Source organism: Phyllobates terribilis, unplaced genomic scaffold (genome assembly GCF_046119375.1).
Source record: "Phyllobates terribilis strain yellow unplaced genomic scaffold, ASM4611937v1 Scaffold_2__4_contigs__length_985480577, whole genome shotgun sequence".
NCBI lineage: Eukaryota > Metazoa > Chordata > Amphibia > Anura > Dendrobatidae > Phyllobates > Phyllobates terribilis.
In genome coordinates, this window is record NW_027362762.1 from 195,451,808 (window position 1) to 195,471,468 (window position 19,661).

At 45.0% G+C, this 19,661-nt stretch overlaps 1 protein-coding gene across 2 annotated transcripts in view; it reads right to left on the reverse strand.

The window, feature by feature from the left end:
* KCNH3 (potassium voltage-gated channel subfamily H member 3) overlaps nt 1–19,661 on the reverse strand; it is a 159,225-nt gene that overhangs the window by 21,051 nt on the left and 118,513 nt on the right. For both annotated transcript variants that reach the window (XM_073663768.1, XM_073663767.1), the window contains exons 10-11: nt 17,142–17,341; nt 6,773–7,022 (exon numbers count right to left, since the gene is read on the reverse strand). In XM_073663768.1, the coding sequence (XP_073519869.1) occupies nt 6,773–7,022; nt 17,142–17,341 (450 nt within the window). The remainder of the gene's footprint in view (nt 1–6,772; nt 7,023–17,141; nt 17,342–19,661) is intronic.

Below are 19,661 nucleotides of genomic sequence, written 5' to 3' on the forward strand. Positions count from 1 at the left end.
GGTGGTTATAAAAAGACACGTGAGGAAAAGCCTAGATCCACGGTTTGACGGACCCTTTCAATTTCTGCTGACCACAAGTACAGCCATTAAGCTAGAGGGAAAAGAGACCTGGATCCACGCATACCATTGGAAAAAGATACTTAGGAGAACCAGCGGACAAAGAATGATGACATTGTTTATACTTACCTGCATACTTACAACCACAGGTGCATGGACTAGGTTGAGCACCACAGATGGAGACAACAGTAGATTCATTAAACACCATCTTGCTCTAATCGATGGACTAAAGGAGCAAAACCAGACCATTGCTAATTGTTGGATATGTACACATGCCCCTGTGACATCCACTAGCATACCCTTTCTCGCTGTTCCAGTCTCATGGGAAGAGATAAACTTTTGGGTGAACTGTTCAGATACTTGGGCCAATAATGCCACACAGAGACTGTGGAATACCACTGTTGGGATTCCCGTAGTAGGATGGACAAAATTTCCGTGGTGGCAAGGGAACCTGACGGGTCAAATAATTCCCAGGTTGTATTTAGCATTTAAAGGAGGGGAGTGGGTACCTCGTAACAAAACAAAAATTACTGATCTAGGGAAAATACCTGAACAAGGATTAAAAATAAGTTTTAATGCCACTTCAGGAAGCAGTGATGCCTTTAAACTTTCCCTGTTGGAAAGATATCTACACACTTCTAATTGGGTGAATAATGTCTATTTTAAAAACAGGAAAAGTGATACCTGTGCCAACGTACCTGGCAATCTACAGTGTAACGAAAGCTCAAGTTATCAGAAAGGTGCACCTATGTGTGGCAATCCTGATGCTGGCTATTGTTCCCCTATAGGTCAAGGGCCTGGGTGGTGTATGATGTCAAATGTTTCTAAGTTTGTTGATTTAGTTCACCGCCTAATACTGCAACATTCAGCATTATGGAATCTCCCCTCATCCATGTATTCGGTATGTGGAGACAAGGCTTTCAAGTGGCTCCCAGTAGGAGTAACAGGAACACCCGCAACTTATATTGTTACTCCAGACCAGCTAGATCCTTTGTCTATCCCAAAACATACACTGCATAAGCGATCAGCAGACAATAAAAAAAGACCAAGTGGGAGACCCCATATAGTTCAAATGGGAGGGGTAAACAAATTTTTCAGTGCATTGTTTATATACCCTTTGTTGACACAAATGTGGGATAAATTAGTAGAAGCTACGGACTGTCTTGATGATCAGATTTGTGATATTTTAGAAGTAGTTAACGGCTCTCTTGCAGTACAGAATCAATTGATTATTGTCACGAACCAACATACCCTTGTACTAGATTATTTAACAGCAGCACAAGGAGGGATGTGCCAGATAATAGGGCCCGCATGCTGCCATTACATAGACAATTCTAGTGTACTGACGCTGAAGCATAAGTTAGAAGACGTAAAATTAAGGAAGCTTTATGATGAGGCCAACCTCAAGAATCAGGATTCCTGGTGGGCAAACACCTTTTCCTTTCTAAATCCCGCAAATTGGTTTAAAGGTATCGGTGGGTGGTTGGCTGGTATAGTGCAAGCTATTTTTCAGGTTTTGCTAATGTGTCTTGCGGTTTATTTGGTTTTTAAGCTTTTTCTAATGTGTATTCAGTGTTGTACCAAAAAGAAAATATAGAGATTCATATTGATCAATGAAGGAACAAAAGGATGGAATGTTATAGCAGAAGATGAGGCCCCTCAAGTTCAAAGACCCCATCTATGCTATATAAGTTTGACAGTTACTTTAGGTCAAAACAACAACAGCTGAATGTTCCTTCCTTGTATCAATAACGTGTCCTTGCTAGAAGATAACGTGTCCTTCCTAGCCAGATACGCCTAATTAAATGTTTCAAGGTATAAGCATCACGAGAACAGAAACTAGTTTTCTTTTTGCTTGCATAGTTAAATTGTATAATCGAACCATATATGGTAAATCCGTTTCCTGCCTCCAGGGTGCATATAAACCCTATGCTTTGTAATAAAGTTAGAGCTTGTTTGACACATACATCCTGTCCTGTGTCTCATTCTCTCCGATATCGTAAGAAGACCCAGACCTACATCCTGTCCTGTGTCTCATTCTCTCCGATATCGTAAGAAGACCCAGACCTACGATATCGTAGAAGACCCAGAATGCAGTGACGTCACTAGCGTCACTGATGATGCTTTGCCTCAGTGAGAGGGCAGAGGCTTCTGCAGTGATCGCACACTCCTTCTCTATGAACTCCTTCGATATTTACTGGCACAACGGTTTACTCCACATCCCACATTGATAGTTCTGCTTCATGTCACTTGTCTTATTTACTGCATTATTCTTGTGTCCTGTTGTGTATAATATGTCTCTTCAGATTTTGTGTTATTCTATGTCTGCTGAAGAGACCTGAGTAGTCTTGAAAGTTTGCCATTTTTTACCATCTTTTCTGTTACCATTAAAAGGTATCAACCACTGAGGACTAACAAATTTTAATATTTTTCTATGTATCAGCTAACACATAAAGATATATTTTTCCTGGAAACAACAACGCTAATCTTCTCCTTACCATTGTTAAGGACATACTGGCATTTGCAGTTTCATGCGATACAAGTGTATACAAGTGTATATGCTAGGGACTAACCTGTCATTTCAAGTGATCACTGTGCTAACCTTGGTGATGTATTCATGTACTGACAGTGGTTCTGGTGCTGTATTTCTGCACTGATGATTGTTCTGGTGATGTAGTCATGTATGAACTGTGGTCCTCATGACACATTTATGTACTGATGGTGGTTCTGATTATGCAGTCGTGTACTGATGGTGGTTTTGGTAATTTATTAATGTAGATTGATGTGGATGTTGTAATCTTTAATTTATTAGACATAATACTTTATCATTATAGGTTCAGTGTGCCGGATTAATCATACAGCCTTTTTAATTAGGTCTTATTTGTCAGCCGAACAAGTTTTTGACTAATGCACCCATACCTTATAGACAGCTGTCTGTTCATTCGGCCGGCAGCTATCTCGCCCAACTCTCTCATATAAAGGACCGCTCACTTTGCTGAGAGCTCCTGTATTCTCTATAAGTGAGCTGCTGCCAGACATCTCTGGAGGCTTATCATTTAGGGAACAAAAGGATCTTCAGTCCTTAATCGGACATGCTGGATCCTTATCTCCACGACATCATCAGTCAGGGGATCCCATACACATTAGACTCTGAGTCGAACCTGTTGATATTGGCGGATTTGGACAACTTTAGTCTAATGGGTACGGGAGGACTTAACTACTATCTAAAGGGTATGGGCACTTTCAGGGTATGTGCACACCGTGTCTTTTACACTTCTGCGAATTGCATGAGTTTTTCAGGCAGAAAACGCTTTAGAACGCGCCGGCGTCTTTTGTGCTAAAGCTATTTTTCGTGCTTCTTTTCACTTGTCTTTTCTGACATCTTTTGGGGTGTGGTTTTTAAGCAAATTGTATTAAAAAACTAGTGATCAGCTTCCAAGCTGAAGTTGCTTGAGGAATGGTTGGGTCACTTCGTTTAACCACTTTGGAGCTTTGGAAACCTGAAGCGGCTAAAAGAAGCTCAAAAGACTGAACATATGATCAGCAAGTCATTGTTACACTGCAGCACATAGTCTGTCTTTTTAGAGTTTATTTAGCGTTTTTTCAGGCGAGTTATGGAATGTATCCGGCTGAAAAAATGTCACGTGCACATACCCTTAGTCCGTCCTACAAGTAGGGGGTGTGACAACTTAAAGTGCCCAGGGCAGCATGAACACCAAATACGGCCCTGATAATGATGTAGTGCTCTGCAGCAGCGGCCTCTGATGCACCTTTAGTTGAAAATATCACTGGACCCGGTGGGACCCATCACCCATTGGCCCAGTCACGCTCGCAAACTACTATGTTATTAAGTCACTTTATATATTTTCCAAATCCCTGCTTGAAAGTGTACACAGTACTCAGTAACATATTTTCTTTGCTAATATTCTGGGTAAAGATATGTGAAAACATAAAGGCTAAACCTTGAATAGAATGCAGGGAGTTAAATAATTAAAGAAAACTTCATGAACATATAAATGGTAAGGTTAAAGTGACTGGGGGTATCACTTAAACCTCGGAGGACAACCATGCTCCATATTAACACACTTTTTAGTCTGTGTGCCCACGATGCATCAAAAACGCAGCGTCTTAAAGTTCCAGCAAAGTGGATGGGATTTATAGAAATCTCATGTCCTCTGTGCTTTATTTTTATTCAGTGTAAACTGACCTGCGGTGCGTGTTTGAAATCCGCAACATGTCAATTTCTCTTGCAGGTACGCTGAGTTTTATGTGCTGATTTTTCAAGTAGACTTGCATTAGATGCAAAAAATCCACCGGTAAAAAAAAATTTGCACGTGTTTTTAATGTTTCTCCGCTATGGAAACACATCAAAAACGCACGTAATCCGCACATGACTATATCAATAAAGTTTTGTCAAAGCCAAATACCAGGAAGTATCAAAAACAAAACAGCTTTATTTAAAACCAAGTGACAAAAACAGTGTCAAAAGAATGCATGTAAAAAAAATGCAATGAAAAAATGCAAGTAACTTAATGTACTTAGTAGATGCAGAAAATCCGCTAAATCAAAAAGTCATCAAAAGCTCATCAAAACATTCTAAATATGTGAAAGTATCAGGGCAGGATAGGGTAAATAAGTGTCCTAAAGTCAATTGCATGATTATATCTATCTGCATTTAATTTTTGCAAAACATGTTTTAACGCTCCCCAAACAATTATTTAGGACTTTTAAATGTATGTTTTGTGATGACATAAAATAAGATGAGTTTAAAGGGAATCTGTCATGTTGAAAATGGTATCTGATCTGCAGGCAGGATGTTATATAGATCATTAGGAGATGATCAGATGGGAACATTTTCAGTAAAACTTGCATTCTATTCATTGAAAAGAATGATGTTTATATGAATATGGGTCCAGTGGGCGGTCCTGCTCAGTGATTGGCAGCCTTCCCTGTATGACTGTGCATGCAAAGATAGCTCAGTCACTAGTAGGACTGACCACTGGACTCATACATACAGACACCAGGGATTTCAATGAATGTAATAAAAGTATAGTCTTTATTTTTTACAAACCTATATACAATTTTGCTCAGTTTCTCCTTCTCTATATCATACTGTCCTCAGGTTGGATTCCATGTACAAGGTTCCCTTCAAGGGCTTTATGAGCCATTATTATCAACTAGATGGTGGCCCGATTCTAATGCATTGGGTATTCTAGAATATGTATGCGGCCGACAGTGCGCAATCAGCAGAGCGGTGTTTAAATTTGGCGCCGAAATCGCTGATTGGTCGAGGCCGGCAACCGTGACCAATCACCAAAGCGGTGTTAAAATTTGGCGGCTATATCGCAGATTGGTCACGGCTGGCGGTCACGACTAATCAGCAAAGAGGGGTTTAAATTTGGCGCCAATAATGCTGATTATTTGCGACCGGTAACCGCGACCAATCAGCATAGCGGTGTTTAAATTTGGCGCCAATATCGCTGATTGGTCACGGCCGGCCACCGCGACAAATCAGTAAAGCGGTGTTTAAATTTGGGGCCAATAATGCTGATTAGTCGCGGCCGGCAACCGCGACCAATCAGCAGAGCGGTTGTTAAAATTTGGCGCCAATATCGCTGCTTGGTCGCGGCCGGCCACCGCCACCAATCAGCGAAGCGGTGTTTAAATTTGGCGCCAATCTCGCTGATTGGTCGCGGCTGGCAGCCGCGCCCAATCAGCAGAGCGGTGTTAAAATTTGGCGCCAATATCGCTGCTTGGTCGCGGCCGGCCACCGCCACCAATCAGCGAAGCGGTGTTTAAATTTGGCGCCAATCTCGCTGATTGGTCGCGGCTGGCAGCCGCGCCCAATCAGCAGAGCGTTGTTTACATTTGGCGCCAATCTCACTGATTGGTCGCGGCTGGCGTCTGCGCCCAATCAGCACAGCAGTGTTTAAATGTGTCGGCAAGATCGCTGATTGGTCGCGGGCAGCGTCCGTGACCAATCAGCACAGCAGTGTTTAAATGTGGCGCCAAAATCGCTGATTGGTCGCGGGCAGCGTCCGCGACCAATCAGCACAGCAGTGTTTAAATGTGGCGCCAAGATCGGTGATTGGTCGCGGCCGCTATTTAAATGTGGCGCCCAAATCGGTGATTGGTCGTGGGCAGCGGCCGCGACCAATCAGCAGAGCGGTGTTTAACTTTAGCGCCAAGATCACTGATTGGTCGCGGGCGGAGAGCGCGACCAATCATCGAATCGTATTGGTCAGGACAGGGGAGCGGAATCGTATTGGTGAGGACCGGGGAGCGCCCCTACCTGTGCGGCTACTTCCACTGCGAGAAGCCGGGAGATGAGAGACTGCTCGCAGCAGAAGTATCCCGACCCGCAGCGGCACTCCCCGGTCCTCCCTTCCGCATGGATGTCAGCGCCGCTGCCTGTGCGGGTACTTCCGCTGCGAGAAGCCGGGAGATGAGCGACTGCTCGCAGAAGTATCCCGACCCGCAGCACCGCTCCCCGGTCGTCCCTTCCGCATGGAGGTCAGCGGCTCCGGCGGTTGGGGTCCTTCAGCTGCTACCGGCCGGGAGATGAGCCGCTAACGGCCGCCATCTTTTTTCAGAAATCCCGCGGCGCTGATTGGCCGCTGCCGGACCAATGAGCGACGCAGGATTTCCAGGACAGACAGACAGACGGGATAAGACGATTATATATATATAGATGGTGCACATTGTCTCTACGCACCCAGTATCGCCAACACAACTCCATCCTTGAGGACTTCCATGGATCCGGAGCACACACAGTACAGAGCTTCCAGAGCGTCCCCCTGCCGGATGAGGTATTCTCCTGGAGTACAGAATGAAGTCCTAATATTTAGCGACAGAGAGCGCAAGCAGCCGCGGCTTGCTAGGGAAAACAGAGGCATTTGGAGAAGTTCCTTATTGAGGTGCATGGCAATATCAGCTCGTAGTTCATCTGGAAGACTGCGCAAGAGCTGCAACACAAAAAATAACTTAAAAAGGGTCACAGTATATAAAATGAGAATGTTAGTTCTGCAGAACATGTAGCAGAATGAAAATCATATGCACTTTCAATAATGTGTCACTCAAACAGAAACACTAAATATATATTTTTTAAACCCTTTGAGAACCTTTTTACAACCTGAGGCATTCAAAGACCATAAAGAGAAACCGTCTCATCCAGAAATACTATTTACCTGCAGATAAATTTAACTTTTATTTTCCCTGCAGCTGCTCACTTCCAGTCATCGGGGCAGTGCAGGGAGCGGTTACAGTTACTGCTCATTACACAGTGCCCGTGCTGTAATCACTCGCCAGAAGTCTGATTGATAGCCGCAGAGACACATACAGTCATGGCCAAAAGTTTTGAGAATGACACCAAAATTATATTTTCACATGATCTGCTGGCCTCTGGTTTTTAGTAGTGTTTGTCTGATGTTTATATCACATACAGAAATATAATTGCAATCATATTATGAGTACCAATAGGTTATATTGACAGTTAGAATGAGTTAATGCAGCAAGTCAATATTTGCAGTGTTGCCCCTTCTTCTTCAAGACCTCTGTAATTCTCCCTGGCATGCTCTCAATCAACTTTTGGACCAAATCCTGACTGATAGCAGTCCATTCTTGCATAATCAATGCTTGCATTTCGCCAGAATTTGTTGGTTTTTGTTTGTCCACCCGTCTCTTGATGATTGACCACAAGTTCTCAATGGGATTAAGATCTGGGGAGTTTCCAGGCCATGGACCCAAAATCTCTATGTTTTGTTCCATGAGCCATTTAGTTATCACCTTTGCTTTATGGCAAGGTGCTCCATCATGCTGGAAAAGGCATTGTTGGGCACCAAACTGCTCTTGGACGGTTGGGAGAAGTTGCTCTTGAAGGACATTCTGGTACCATTCTTTATTCATGGCTGTGTTTTTAGGCAAGACTGTGAGTGAGCCGATTCCCTTGGCTGAGAAGCAACCCCACACATGAATGGTTTCAGGATGCTTTACAGTTGGCATGAGACAAGACTGTGGTAGCGCTCACCTCTTCTTCTCCGAATAAGCTGTTTTCCAGATGTCCCAAACAATTGAAAAGGGGATTCATCAGAGAAAATGACTTTGCCCCAGTCCTCAGCAGTCCACTCCCTGTACCTTTTGCAGAATATCAGTCGGTCCCTGATGTTTTTTCTGGAGAGAAGTGGCTTCCTTGCTGCCCTCCTTGAAACCAGCCCTTGCTCAAAGAGTCTCCGCCTCACAGTGCGTGCAGAAGCACTCACACCAGCCTGCTGCCATTCCTGAGCAAGCTCGGCACTGCTGGTAGTCCGATCCCGCAGGTGAAACAGTTTTAAGATACGGTCCTGGCGCTTGCTGGTCTTTCTTGGGCGCCCTGGAGCCTTTTTGACAACAATGGAAGCTCTCTCCTTGAAGTTCTTGATGATGCGATAGATTGTTGACTGAGGTGCAATCTTTGTAGTTGCGATACTCCTCCCTGTTAGGCCATTTTTGTGCAGTGCAATGATGGCTGCACGTGTTTCTTTAGAGATAACCATGGTTAACTGATGAGAAACAATGATACCAAGAACCAGCCTCCTTTTATAGTGTCCAGTGATGTCATTCTTACTTAATCATGACTGATTGATCGCCAGCCCTGTCCTCATCAACACCCACACCTGTGTTAATGGATCAATCACTAAAACAATGTTAGCTGCTCCTTTTAAGGCAGGACTGCAATGATGTTGAAATGTGTTTTGGGGGTTAAAGTTCATTTTCTGGGCAAATATTGACTTTGCAAGTTCAGTAATTGCTGCTAAGCTGATCACTCTTTGACATTCAGGAGTATATGCAAATTGCCATTACAAAAAATGAAGCAGTAAACTTTGAAAAATTACTATTTGTCTCATTCTCAATACTTTTGGCCATGACTGTACACTGCAGAGCGGGCTAGCAATCAATGTGCCTGGGAGTGATAACAGCTGTACTCAATGTGGAATGAACACTGACTGTAACCGCTCCCCTCACCGCCCTGATGACTGGAAGTAAGCGGCTGCAGGGAGAATAAAGCTTAATTTTCTCCCTGTACCCACTGCTCCAGTAAGCCGGCTACACAGGAAACACTATTTACCTCCAGATTATCCCTATACCTACAGGTAAATTTAGTTTTTGGATGTCACAGGTTCCTTCAACACCTCAACACTTTATCACGTACATGTACAGTACAGACCAAAAGTTTGGACACACCTTCTCATTTAAAGATTTTTCTGTATTTTCATGACTATGAAAATTGTACATTCACACTGAAGGCATCAAAACTATGAATTAACACATGTGGAATTATATACTTAACAAAAAAGTGTGAAACAACTGAAAATATGTCTTATATTCTAGGTTCTTCAAAGTAGCCACCTTTGCTTTGATGACTGCTTTGCACACTCTTGGCATTCTCTTGATGAGCTTCAAGAGGTAGTCACCAGAAATGGTTTTCCAACAATCTTGAAGGAGTTCCCAGAGATGCTTAGCACTTGTTGGCCCTTTTGCCTTCACTTTGCGGTCCAGTTCACCCCAAACCATCTCGATTGGGTTCAGGTCTGGTGACTGTGGAGGCCAGGTCATCTGGCGTAGCACCCCATCACTCTCCTTCTTGGTCAAATAGCCCTTACACAGCCTGGAGGTGTGTTTGGGGTCATTGTCCTGTTGAAAAATAAATGATGGTCCAACTAAACGCAAACCGGATGGAATAGCATGCCGCTGCAAGATGCTGTGGTAGCCATGCTGGTTCAGTATGCCTTCAATTTTGAATAAATCCCCAACAGTGTCACCAGCAAAGCACCCCCACACCATCACACCTCCTCCTCCATGCTTCGCGGTGGGAACCAGGCATGTAGAGTCCATCCGTTCACCTTTTCTGCGTCGCACAAAGACACGGTGGTTAGAACCAAAGATCTCAAATTTGGACTCATCAGACCAAAGCACAGATTTCCACTGGTCTAATGTCTATTTCTTGTGTTCTTTAGCCAAAACAAGTCTCTTCTGCTTGTTGCCTGTCCTTAGCAGTGGTTTCCTAGCAGCTATTTTACCATGAAGGCCTGCTGCACAAAGTCTCCTCTTAACAGTTGTTGAAGAGATGTGTCTGCTGCTAGAACTCTGTGTGACATTGACCTGGTCTCTAATCTGAGCTGCTGTTAACCTGTGATTTCTGAGGCTGGTGACTCGGATAAACTTATCCTTAGAAGCAGAGGTGACTCTTGGTCTTCCTTTCCTGGGGCGGTCCTCATGTGAGCCAGTTTCTTTGTAGCGCTTGATGGTTTTTGCAACTGCACTTGGGGACACTTTCAAAGTTTTCCCAATTTTTCAGACTGACTGACCTTTATTTCTTAAAGTAATGATCGCCACTCGTTTTTCTTTACTTAGCTGCTTTTTTCTTGCCATAAAACAAATTCTAACAGTCTATTCAGTAGGACTATCATCTGTGTATCCACCTGACTTCTGCACAACACAACTGAAGGTCCCAACCCCATTTATAAGGCAAGAAATCCCACTTATTAAACCTGACAGGGCACACCTGTGAAGTGAAAACCATTTCCGGTGACTACCTCTTGAAGCTCATCAAGAGAATGCCATGAGTGTGCAAAGCAGTCATCAAAAAGCAAAAGGTGGCTACTATGAAGAACCTAGAATATAAGACATATTTTCAGTTGTTTCACACTTTTTTGTTAAGTATATAATTCCACATGTGTTAATTCATAGTTTTGATGCCTTCAGTGTGAATGTACAATTTTCATAGTCAAGAAAATACAGAAAAATCTTTAAATGAGAAGGTGTGTCCAAACTTTGTCTGTACTGTACACACCACTCACACATTAGACATGTGACACATACGCACCATTCATGTGACACACTAGACATGTGACACATACACACCAGTCACGTAACACACTAGACACATGACACACTCATGAGTCTAGTGTGTGACTGGTGTGTATGTCTAGTGTGTGAGTGGCGTGTATGTGTCACATGTCTAGTGTGTGAGTGGTGTGTATGTGGCACGTGTCTAGTGTGTGACTGGTGCGTATATGTCTAGTGTGTGAGTGGCGTGTATGTGTTTAGTGTTTAATTTGTGGGTGATGTGCATGTGGCACGTGTCTAGTGTGTGACTGGTGTGTATGTGTCTAGTGTGTGAGTGGCGTGTATGTGTCACGTGTCTAGTGTGTGAGTGGTGTGTATGTGTGTAGTGTGTGGGTGGCATATGTGGCATATGTTCCGTGGTATGTACGGTACATATCCGCACGCAACCTCCGATCCTCCCAAGATTTCCTTCTCTACTCCGCTCTTATCTCCTCCTCCTACAAACGCATACAAGATTTCTCCCGTGCATCCCCCCCTACGCTGGAACTCTCTACCACAACGTATCAGACTCTCGCCTACCGTGGAAACCTTCAAAAGGAACCTGAAGACCCACCTCTTCCGACAAGCCTACAATCTGCATTAACCATCGCTCCACCATACCGCTCCGTGACCAGCCCTACCCTCACCTACTGTATCCTCACACATCCCTTGTAGATTGTGAGCTCTCGCAGACAGGGTCCTTGCTCTTCCTGTACCAGTCGCCGTCATGTTTTGTTCAAGATTATTGTAATTGTTTTTGTATGTATTCCCCTTTTTCACATGTAAAGCGCCATGGAATAAATGGCGCTCTAATAATAATAATGTATATGTCATGTTTTTAGTGTGTGAGTGGTGTGTATGTGTCGTGTGTCTAGTGTGTGACTGGTGTGTATGTGTCTAATGTGTGACTGATGGTATGTGTCTAGTGTGTGAGTGGTGTGTATGTGTCATGTATCTAGTGTGTGACTGGAGTGTATGTGGCACGTGTCTAGTGTGTTACTGGCGTGTCTGTGGCACGTGTCTAGTGTGTGACTGGCGTGTATGTGGCATGTGTCTAGTGTGTGACTGGCGTGTAAGTGGCACATGTCTAGAGTGTGACTGGCGTGTAAGTGGCACGTGTCTAGTGTGTGAGTGGTGTGAATGTGTCGTGTGTCTAGTGTGTGACTGGTGTGTATGTGTCTAGTGTGTGACTAGTGTGAATGTGTCATGTTTCTAGTGTGTAAGTGGTGTGTATGTATCGTGTGTCTAGTGTGTGACTGGTGTGTATGTGTCTAATGTGTGACTGGTGTGTATGTGTCGTGTGTCTAGTGTGTGACTGGTGTGTATGTGTCGTGTGTGTGACTGGTGTGTATGTGTCTAGTGTGTGACTGGTGTGTATGTGTCATGTGTCTAATGTGTGACTGGTGTGTATGTGGCACGTGTCTAGTGTGTGACTGGTGTGTATGTGTCATGTGTCTAATGTGTGACTGGTGTGTATGTGGCACGTGTCTAGTGTGTGACTGGCGTGTATGTGGCATGTGTCTAGTGTGTGACTGGCGTGTAAGTGGCACATGTCTAGAGTGTGACTGGCGTGTAAGTGGCACGTGTCTAGTGTGTGAGTGGTGTGAATGTGTCGTGTGTCTAGTGTGTGACTGGTGTGTATGTGTCTAGTGTGTGACTAGTGTGAATGTGTCATGTTTCTAGTGTGTAAGTGGTGTGTATGTATCGTGTGTCTAGTGTGTGACTGGTGTGTATGTGTCTAATGTGTGACTGGTGTGTATGTATCGTGTGTCTAGTGTGTGACTGGTGTGTATGTGTCTAGTGTGTGACTGGTGTGTATGTGTCATGTGTCTAATGTGTGACTGGTGTGTATGTGGCACGTGTCTAGTGTGTGACTGGTGTGTATGTGTCATGTGTCTAATGTGTGACTGGTGTGTATGTGGCACGTGTCTAGTGTGTGACTGGTGTGTATGTGTCGTGTGTGTAGTGAGTGACTGGTGTGTATGTGGCACGTGTCTAGTGTGTGACTGGTGTGCATGTATCGTGTGTCTAGTGTGTGACTGGTGTGTAAGTGTCGTGTGTGTAGTGAGTGACTGGTGTGTATGTGTCATGTGTCTAGTGTGTGACTGGTGTGTATGTGTCATGTGTCTAGTGTGTGACTGGTGTGTATGTGTCATGTGTGTAGTGTGTGACTGGTGTGTATGTGGCACGTGTCTAGTTAATACCCTTTCCGTGCACATAGAATATCATTGTTCTCGGCAGCACTTGACTTGTAAACACAAAATTATCTGCTGCTGAGTTTGTCAGGTGATTGTTTGGACAGGTCGATAGTTAGAACCAATTCCCCAGTTATAAGCTTAACTAGATGTGAGCTAAGGGAACAGTCTGCAGCTAGTACCCCAAAACCATGGTGAGCCCCAAGAATGATTTTCTCTGGTGGGCCCAAACTACTCCAGTCAGACGCTGAGTACAGCACATGGATGGTGCTGTACGTGTTTAACATTGCAAAGTATAGGAGAAGCTTTGGAATTGATTTTTCTTAAGCCATACTGGAAAAAACAGATGACACACTGATCCAAAACACTGATGGCACCGGTACTGTTTTTATACGGACGTGTGAAGGGGGCCTCAGCTGCAGACTCTGGAGGGAAGGCTAAATTACCGTAATGCCTCCTGAGTTTTGGCAAAGAGGCAAAGTTCATGTTACTGTGTTAATCAGGGGCGGACCTACCGCCCGTGTAGCCGGTTCATTGAACGGGGGCCCCCGAGGGAGAGGGGGCCCCTCCAGCCTCCAGCAGGGCCGCCATCAGGGCATGACTGCCCTGACTCCAGCATGGGGCCCGGCTGGTCAGGGCCCCCTCGGAGCCCCGTTGGGGCCCCCCTCTTGTGCGTCTTCTCATGGGGCCCCCCCGCAAGACCCCCCGCCGTCACAATACTTACCCCTCCCCGTGCCTCCGCAGCGTCTTCCACGTCCTCTGACTGTGACATCTCAGGTCAGAGGGTGACATGTTTACACCGCGCGCGATCGCTCCTGAGCTGTCACAGCGCAAAGACGCGGGCGATGCTGGAGTCCGGATCAGTATCAGGTGAGAAGTGAGGTAAGTATTTGATTTTTTTTTTTAAGTATGGGGGCATGGGGCATTATATGGTGGGGGGAGAGTGGGTGTGACATCCTGCATGGAGCATTATATGGGGGGTTGACATCCTGCATGGGGCATTATAAGGGAGGGGGGTGTGACATCCTGCATGGGGCACTATATGGGGGGTGACATCCTGCATGGGGCATTATATGGGGGGGTGACATCCTGCATGGGGCATTATAAGGAAGGGGGGTGTGACATCCTGCATGGGGCATTATATGGGGGGGTGACATACTGCATGGGGCATTATATGGGGGGGTGACATACTGCATGGGGTATTATAAGAGGGGATGGGGGGAAGTGACATCCTGCATGGGGCATTATAAGAGGGGGAGGGGGGAAGTGACATCCTGCATGGGCATTATAAGAGGGGGTGACATCCTGCATGGGGCATTATAAGGGAGGGGGGGTGACATCCTGCATGGGGCATTATAAGGGAGGGGGTGTGTGACATCCTGCATGGTGCATTATAAGAGGGGAAGGGGGAAGTGACATCCTGCATGGGGCATTAAAAGAGGGGAAGGGGGGAAGTGACATCCTGCATGGGGCATTATAAGGGAGGGGGGGTGTGACATCCTGCATGGGGCATTATAAGGGAGGGGGTGTGACATCCTGCATGGGGCATTATAAGAGGGGGAGGGGGGAATTGACATCCTGCATGGGGCATTATAAGGAGGGTGGGTGTGTGACATACTGCATGGGGCATTATAAGGAGGGGGGGTGTGTGACCAGCATGGGGCATTATAAGGGAGGGGGTGGTCTGACATACTGCATGGGGCATTGAAAAGGGGGGAAGTGACATCCTGCAAGGGGCATTATATGGGGGGGAGAGGTGACATCCTGCATGGGGCATTTTATGGGTGGTAGAGGTGACATCCTGCATAGGGCATTAAAAGGGGGGTGTCATCCTGCATGGGGCATTATAAGGGGGGAACAGCCTGCATGGAGCGTTACATGGGGGCCAGTATTCTGTATGGAGCGTTATATGGGGGCCAGTATTCTGTATGGAGCGTTATATGGGGGTCAGTATTCTGTATGGAGCATTTTATGGGGGCCAGTATTCTGTATGCAGTGTTATATGGGGACCAGTATCCTGTATGGAGCGTTATATGGGGACCAGTATCCTGTATGGAGCATTATAAGGGGGTCAGTATCCTGTATGGAGCATTATATGTTGCCCATAATACTGTATGGAGGACTATACTGTCCGGTCTGCACTGTGCGCTGTGAGGATTCGCCGGTTTCTGAGCTATTGTAGAATTTACAATAGATATCGCTCGTGTAATGGAGCATTATAAGGGGGGAACAGCGTGCATGGAGCGTTATATGGGGGCCAATATTCTGTATGGAGCGTTATATGGGGGTCAGTATTCTGTATGGAGCGTTATATGGGGGCCAGTATTCTGTATGCAGTGTTATATGGGGACCAGTATCCTGTATGGAGCGTTATATGGGGACCAGTATCCTGTATGGAGCATTATATGGGGACCAGCATCCTGTATGGAGCATTATATGGGGACCAGTATCCTGTATGGAGCATTATAAGGGGGTCAGTATCCTGTATGGAGCATTATATGGGGACCAGTATCCTGTATGGAGCATTATAAGGGGGTCAGTATCCTGTATGGAGCATTATATGGTGCCCATAATACTGTATGGAGGACTATACTGTCCGGTCTGCACTGTGCACTGTGAGGATTCGCCGGTTTCTGAGCTATTGTAGAATTTACGATAGATATCGCTCATGTAATGTAAGAAGTGAAATCCTTGGCCTTGTACTATATATATATTTCTCTGTGGTATCTGTGCATCATGAATCATGGTATGTGTTAAAGGGGCCCACTGAAACTCTGTCGCCCAGGGCCCACAAAAACCTGGAGCCGGCCCTGGGGGTAAGTACAGTATACCAAGTTTTATTTTTTTTAAATACAATTAATTAACTAGGAGTGGGGGGAATCAGACATGCACGGGGGGATGAGAGATGCACGGGGGAGGGGGGGCCCTTCATGCCCCCTATGAAGGGCAGGGGGGCCCCCAAAAAATTCTTGCACAAGGGCCCACTACAGTCTGTGTCCGCCCCTGGTGTTAATGAGGATTCATAGTAGAGTTGATTAATCACTTTTTATCTTGCATGCTGAAGTATAAGGATTAAAGGTGGAGGGCATTTTCTAAACCATTGCAGTTCTTATTTTATGATTTTGGGGAACTCTGTTTCAATAATAATGGCTTTGAATATATTTTCTACCTGTTTTTTTTTTTAAGGGAAATCTGTCAAAAGGTTTTTATGTAATCTGAGAGCAGCATGATATGGGGGTAGAAGCACTGATTCCAGTGATGTGTTACTTACAATTCTGGTTGCTGATGCTTTCATAAAATCACAATTTTTCTGCTGCAGATCTAGCAGGTTTCTAAATGCAAAGCTCTTTATAACCCTGCCCACACCACTGATTGGCTGCATTCTATGACACTGTACATAGCCAGAAAGCTGCCAATCCGTGGTGGGGGTGTGGTTACACAGAGAAGGAGGACTGCATAGCAGGAGACACCTAGTCCTCTACTGATAATCTTCTGCTGATAAAACCCTATTTTTATTGAAACTACAACAAGCAGCCCAGTAAGTTACACATCTCTAGAATCGGGGTCGCTGCCCCTACAGCATACAGTTCTCACATTAAATAGAAAAAAACTGTTAACAGATTCCCTTTAACTGGTATAAATAATACCTGGAAAACCTGAAAGTAGATGCATATATCTGCTAATATGACAAAGAGTTATTTGTTTGTTTTATTCACGTATATAGCACCATTATATTCTTTACAGACCAGACTTTATCATAGCTTTATCATAAGCTGTCATTGATGTCAGAGGGGGCAATACATGGTATTAAGAACTGGGGTATGTGAACTTTTGATCAGGGTCATTTGGATGTTTTTGGTTGTCATTAAGATTTAAAAAGAGAAAACACAGTAGTTTGACAATAAATGGCTTCACCCAACCAATAACCATGAGTGGAGAAAAAGTTATTTTGTTATCATTCATATTCATATGTATGTTGGTCCAAATAATCACTTTGAAGCATTTAGAAAGGTAATATTCTCTTACCGCATTGGTATCGATACCATTGTTCATTGCCCATGTTGTCTGGACATACTCTAACATGCGCTGTTTTAGAGGTTTGGGAATCCCATGAATACGGATGTAATCCCGCAGATCCCGTGTACGGCTGTGGTACAGGAATCTCCTTGCATAGAGACGCTGGATAATTGCTGTGACATTTCCAAACACCAGTGCGTGCATCAGGGCTGGTGAGAAAAAAGATTAATTGTTAAGGGCAACTGTGAAGTGATAAAGTAAGTAGCAAAAGCAGATCACATTGGTCTGTATCTCTTTTAAAATTCATTTACGCAGCGTCAACGCATACTTGCTACATTTTAATTTGTCAGTAGTAAGACTTTAATATACACTGCTCAAAAAAATAAAGGGAACACTTAAACAACAGAATATAACTCCAAGTAAATTAAACTTCTGTAAAATCAAACTGTCCACTTAGGAAGCAACACTGATTGACAATCAATTTCACATGCTGTTGTGCAAATGGAATAGACAATAGATGGAAATTATTGGCAATTATCAAGACACCCTCAATAAAGGAGTGGTTCTGCAGGTGGGGACCACAGACCACATCTCAGTACCAATGCTTTCTGGCTGATGTTTTGGTCACTTTTGAATGTTGGTTGTGCTTTCACACTCGTGGTAGCATGAGACGGACTCTACAACCCACAGAAGTTGCTCAGGTAGTGCAGCTCATCCAGGATGGCACATCAATGCGAGCTGTGGCAAGAAGGTTTGCTGTGTCTGTCAGCGTAGTGTCCAGAGGCTGGAGGCGCTACCAAGAGACAGGCCGGCACACCAGGAGACATGGAGGAGGCCGTAGGATGGCAACAACCCAGCAGCAGGACCGCTACCTCCGGCTTTGTGCAAGGAGGAACAGGAGGAGCACTGCCAGAGCCCTGCAAAATGACCTCCAGCAGGCCACAAATGTGCATGTGTCTGCACAAACGGTTAGAAACCGACTCCATGAGGGTGGTATGAAGGCCCGACATCCACAGATGGGGGTTGTGCTCACAGCCCAACACCATGCAGGACGCTTGGCATTTGCCACAGAACACCAGGATTGGCAAAATCGCCACTGGCGCCCGGTGCTCTTCACAGATGAAAGCAGGTTAACACTGAGCACGTGACAGATGCGACAGAGTCTGGAGACGCCGCGGAGAGCAATCTGCTGCCTGCAACATCCTTCAGCATGACCGGTTTGGCAGTGGGTCAGTAATGGTGTGGGGTGGCATTTCTTTGGAGGGCCGCACAGCCCTCCATGTGCTCGCCAGAGGTAGCCTGACTGCCATTAGGTACCGAGATGAGATCCTCAGACCCCTTTTGAGACCATATGCTGGTGCGGTTGGCCCTGGGTTCCTCGTAATGCAGGACAATGCCAGACCTCATGTGGCTAGAGTGTGTCAGCAGTTCCTGCAAGATGAAGGTATTGAAGCCATGGACTGGCCCGCCCGTTCCCCAGACCTGAATCTGATTGAGCACATCTGGGACATCATGTCTCGCTTCATCCACCAACGTCACGTTGCACCACAGACTGTCCTGGAGTTGTCGGATGCTTTAGTCCAGGTCTGGGAGGAGATCCCACAGGAGACCATCCGCAACCTCATCAGGAGCATGCCCAGGCATTGTAGGGAGGTCATACAGGCACGTGGAGGCCACACACAATACTGAACCTCATTTTGACTTGTTTTAAGGACATTACATCAAAGTTGGATCAGCCTGTAGTGTGTTTATCCACTTTAATTTTGGGGGTGACTCCAAATCCAGGCCAATAAATTTGATTTCCATTGATCATTTGTGTGTGATTTTGTTGTCAGCACATTCAACTTTGTACAGAACAAAGTATTCAATGAGAATATTTCATTCATTCAGATCTAGGATGTGTTATTTTAGTGTTCCCTTTATTTTTTTTGAGCAGTGTAGTTAGTATTTGTTTATGACTATGGCACAACACTGAACTGCTGAGAAGAAACCAATCAGACTTGAGAAGAACTTACAAACTTCATAAAGTTTAAACTAAAATGGAACGCACAGTCGTATAACTATTATACATGAATTTAAGTCACCATAATATTAAAGGAGTTATCAGGGACTTTGCTTATTTTTTGCTTTGGTGCTCAGAACTTACAGGCAGATAGTTGCTAAATACCTGCCAGACAACAATCTCTGCTGGCTCCTGCCTGCGATTCTGCTGCCGCATTTCACTTCACGTCAACAGAGCAGTTCTTCCTCTTCCAGTCTGCTCTGCCAACAGGGCATCACTGCTGACATTATACTGATTGACAACTGGCTCCCCGCAGTTATGCCGTGGGAAGCTGGCTTTCAACCAGCATGACATTGGCAGTCACATCAACAGAGCAGAGCAGAAGTTAAGGAGCTGCTCTTTGTTTTTGAGGTTACTGGCCTGTAAGTTCTTAACCAACGTCCTGAATAACCGCTTTAAGCATGTATGAAACATTTTCGGCATTAACACATATTTAAACATTTACAGGGCCTTGAAAAAGAACTAAT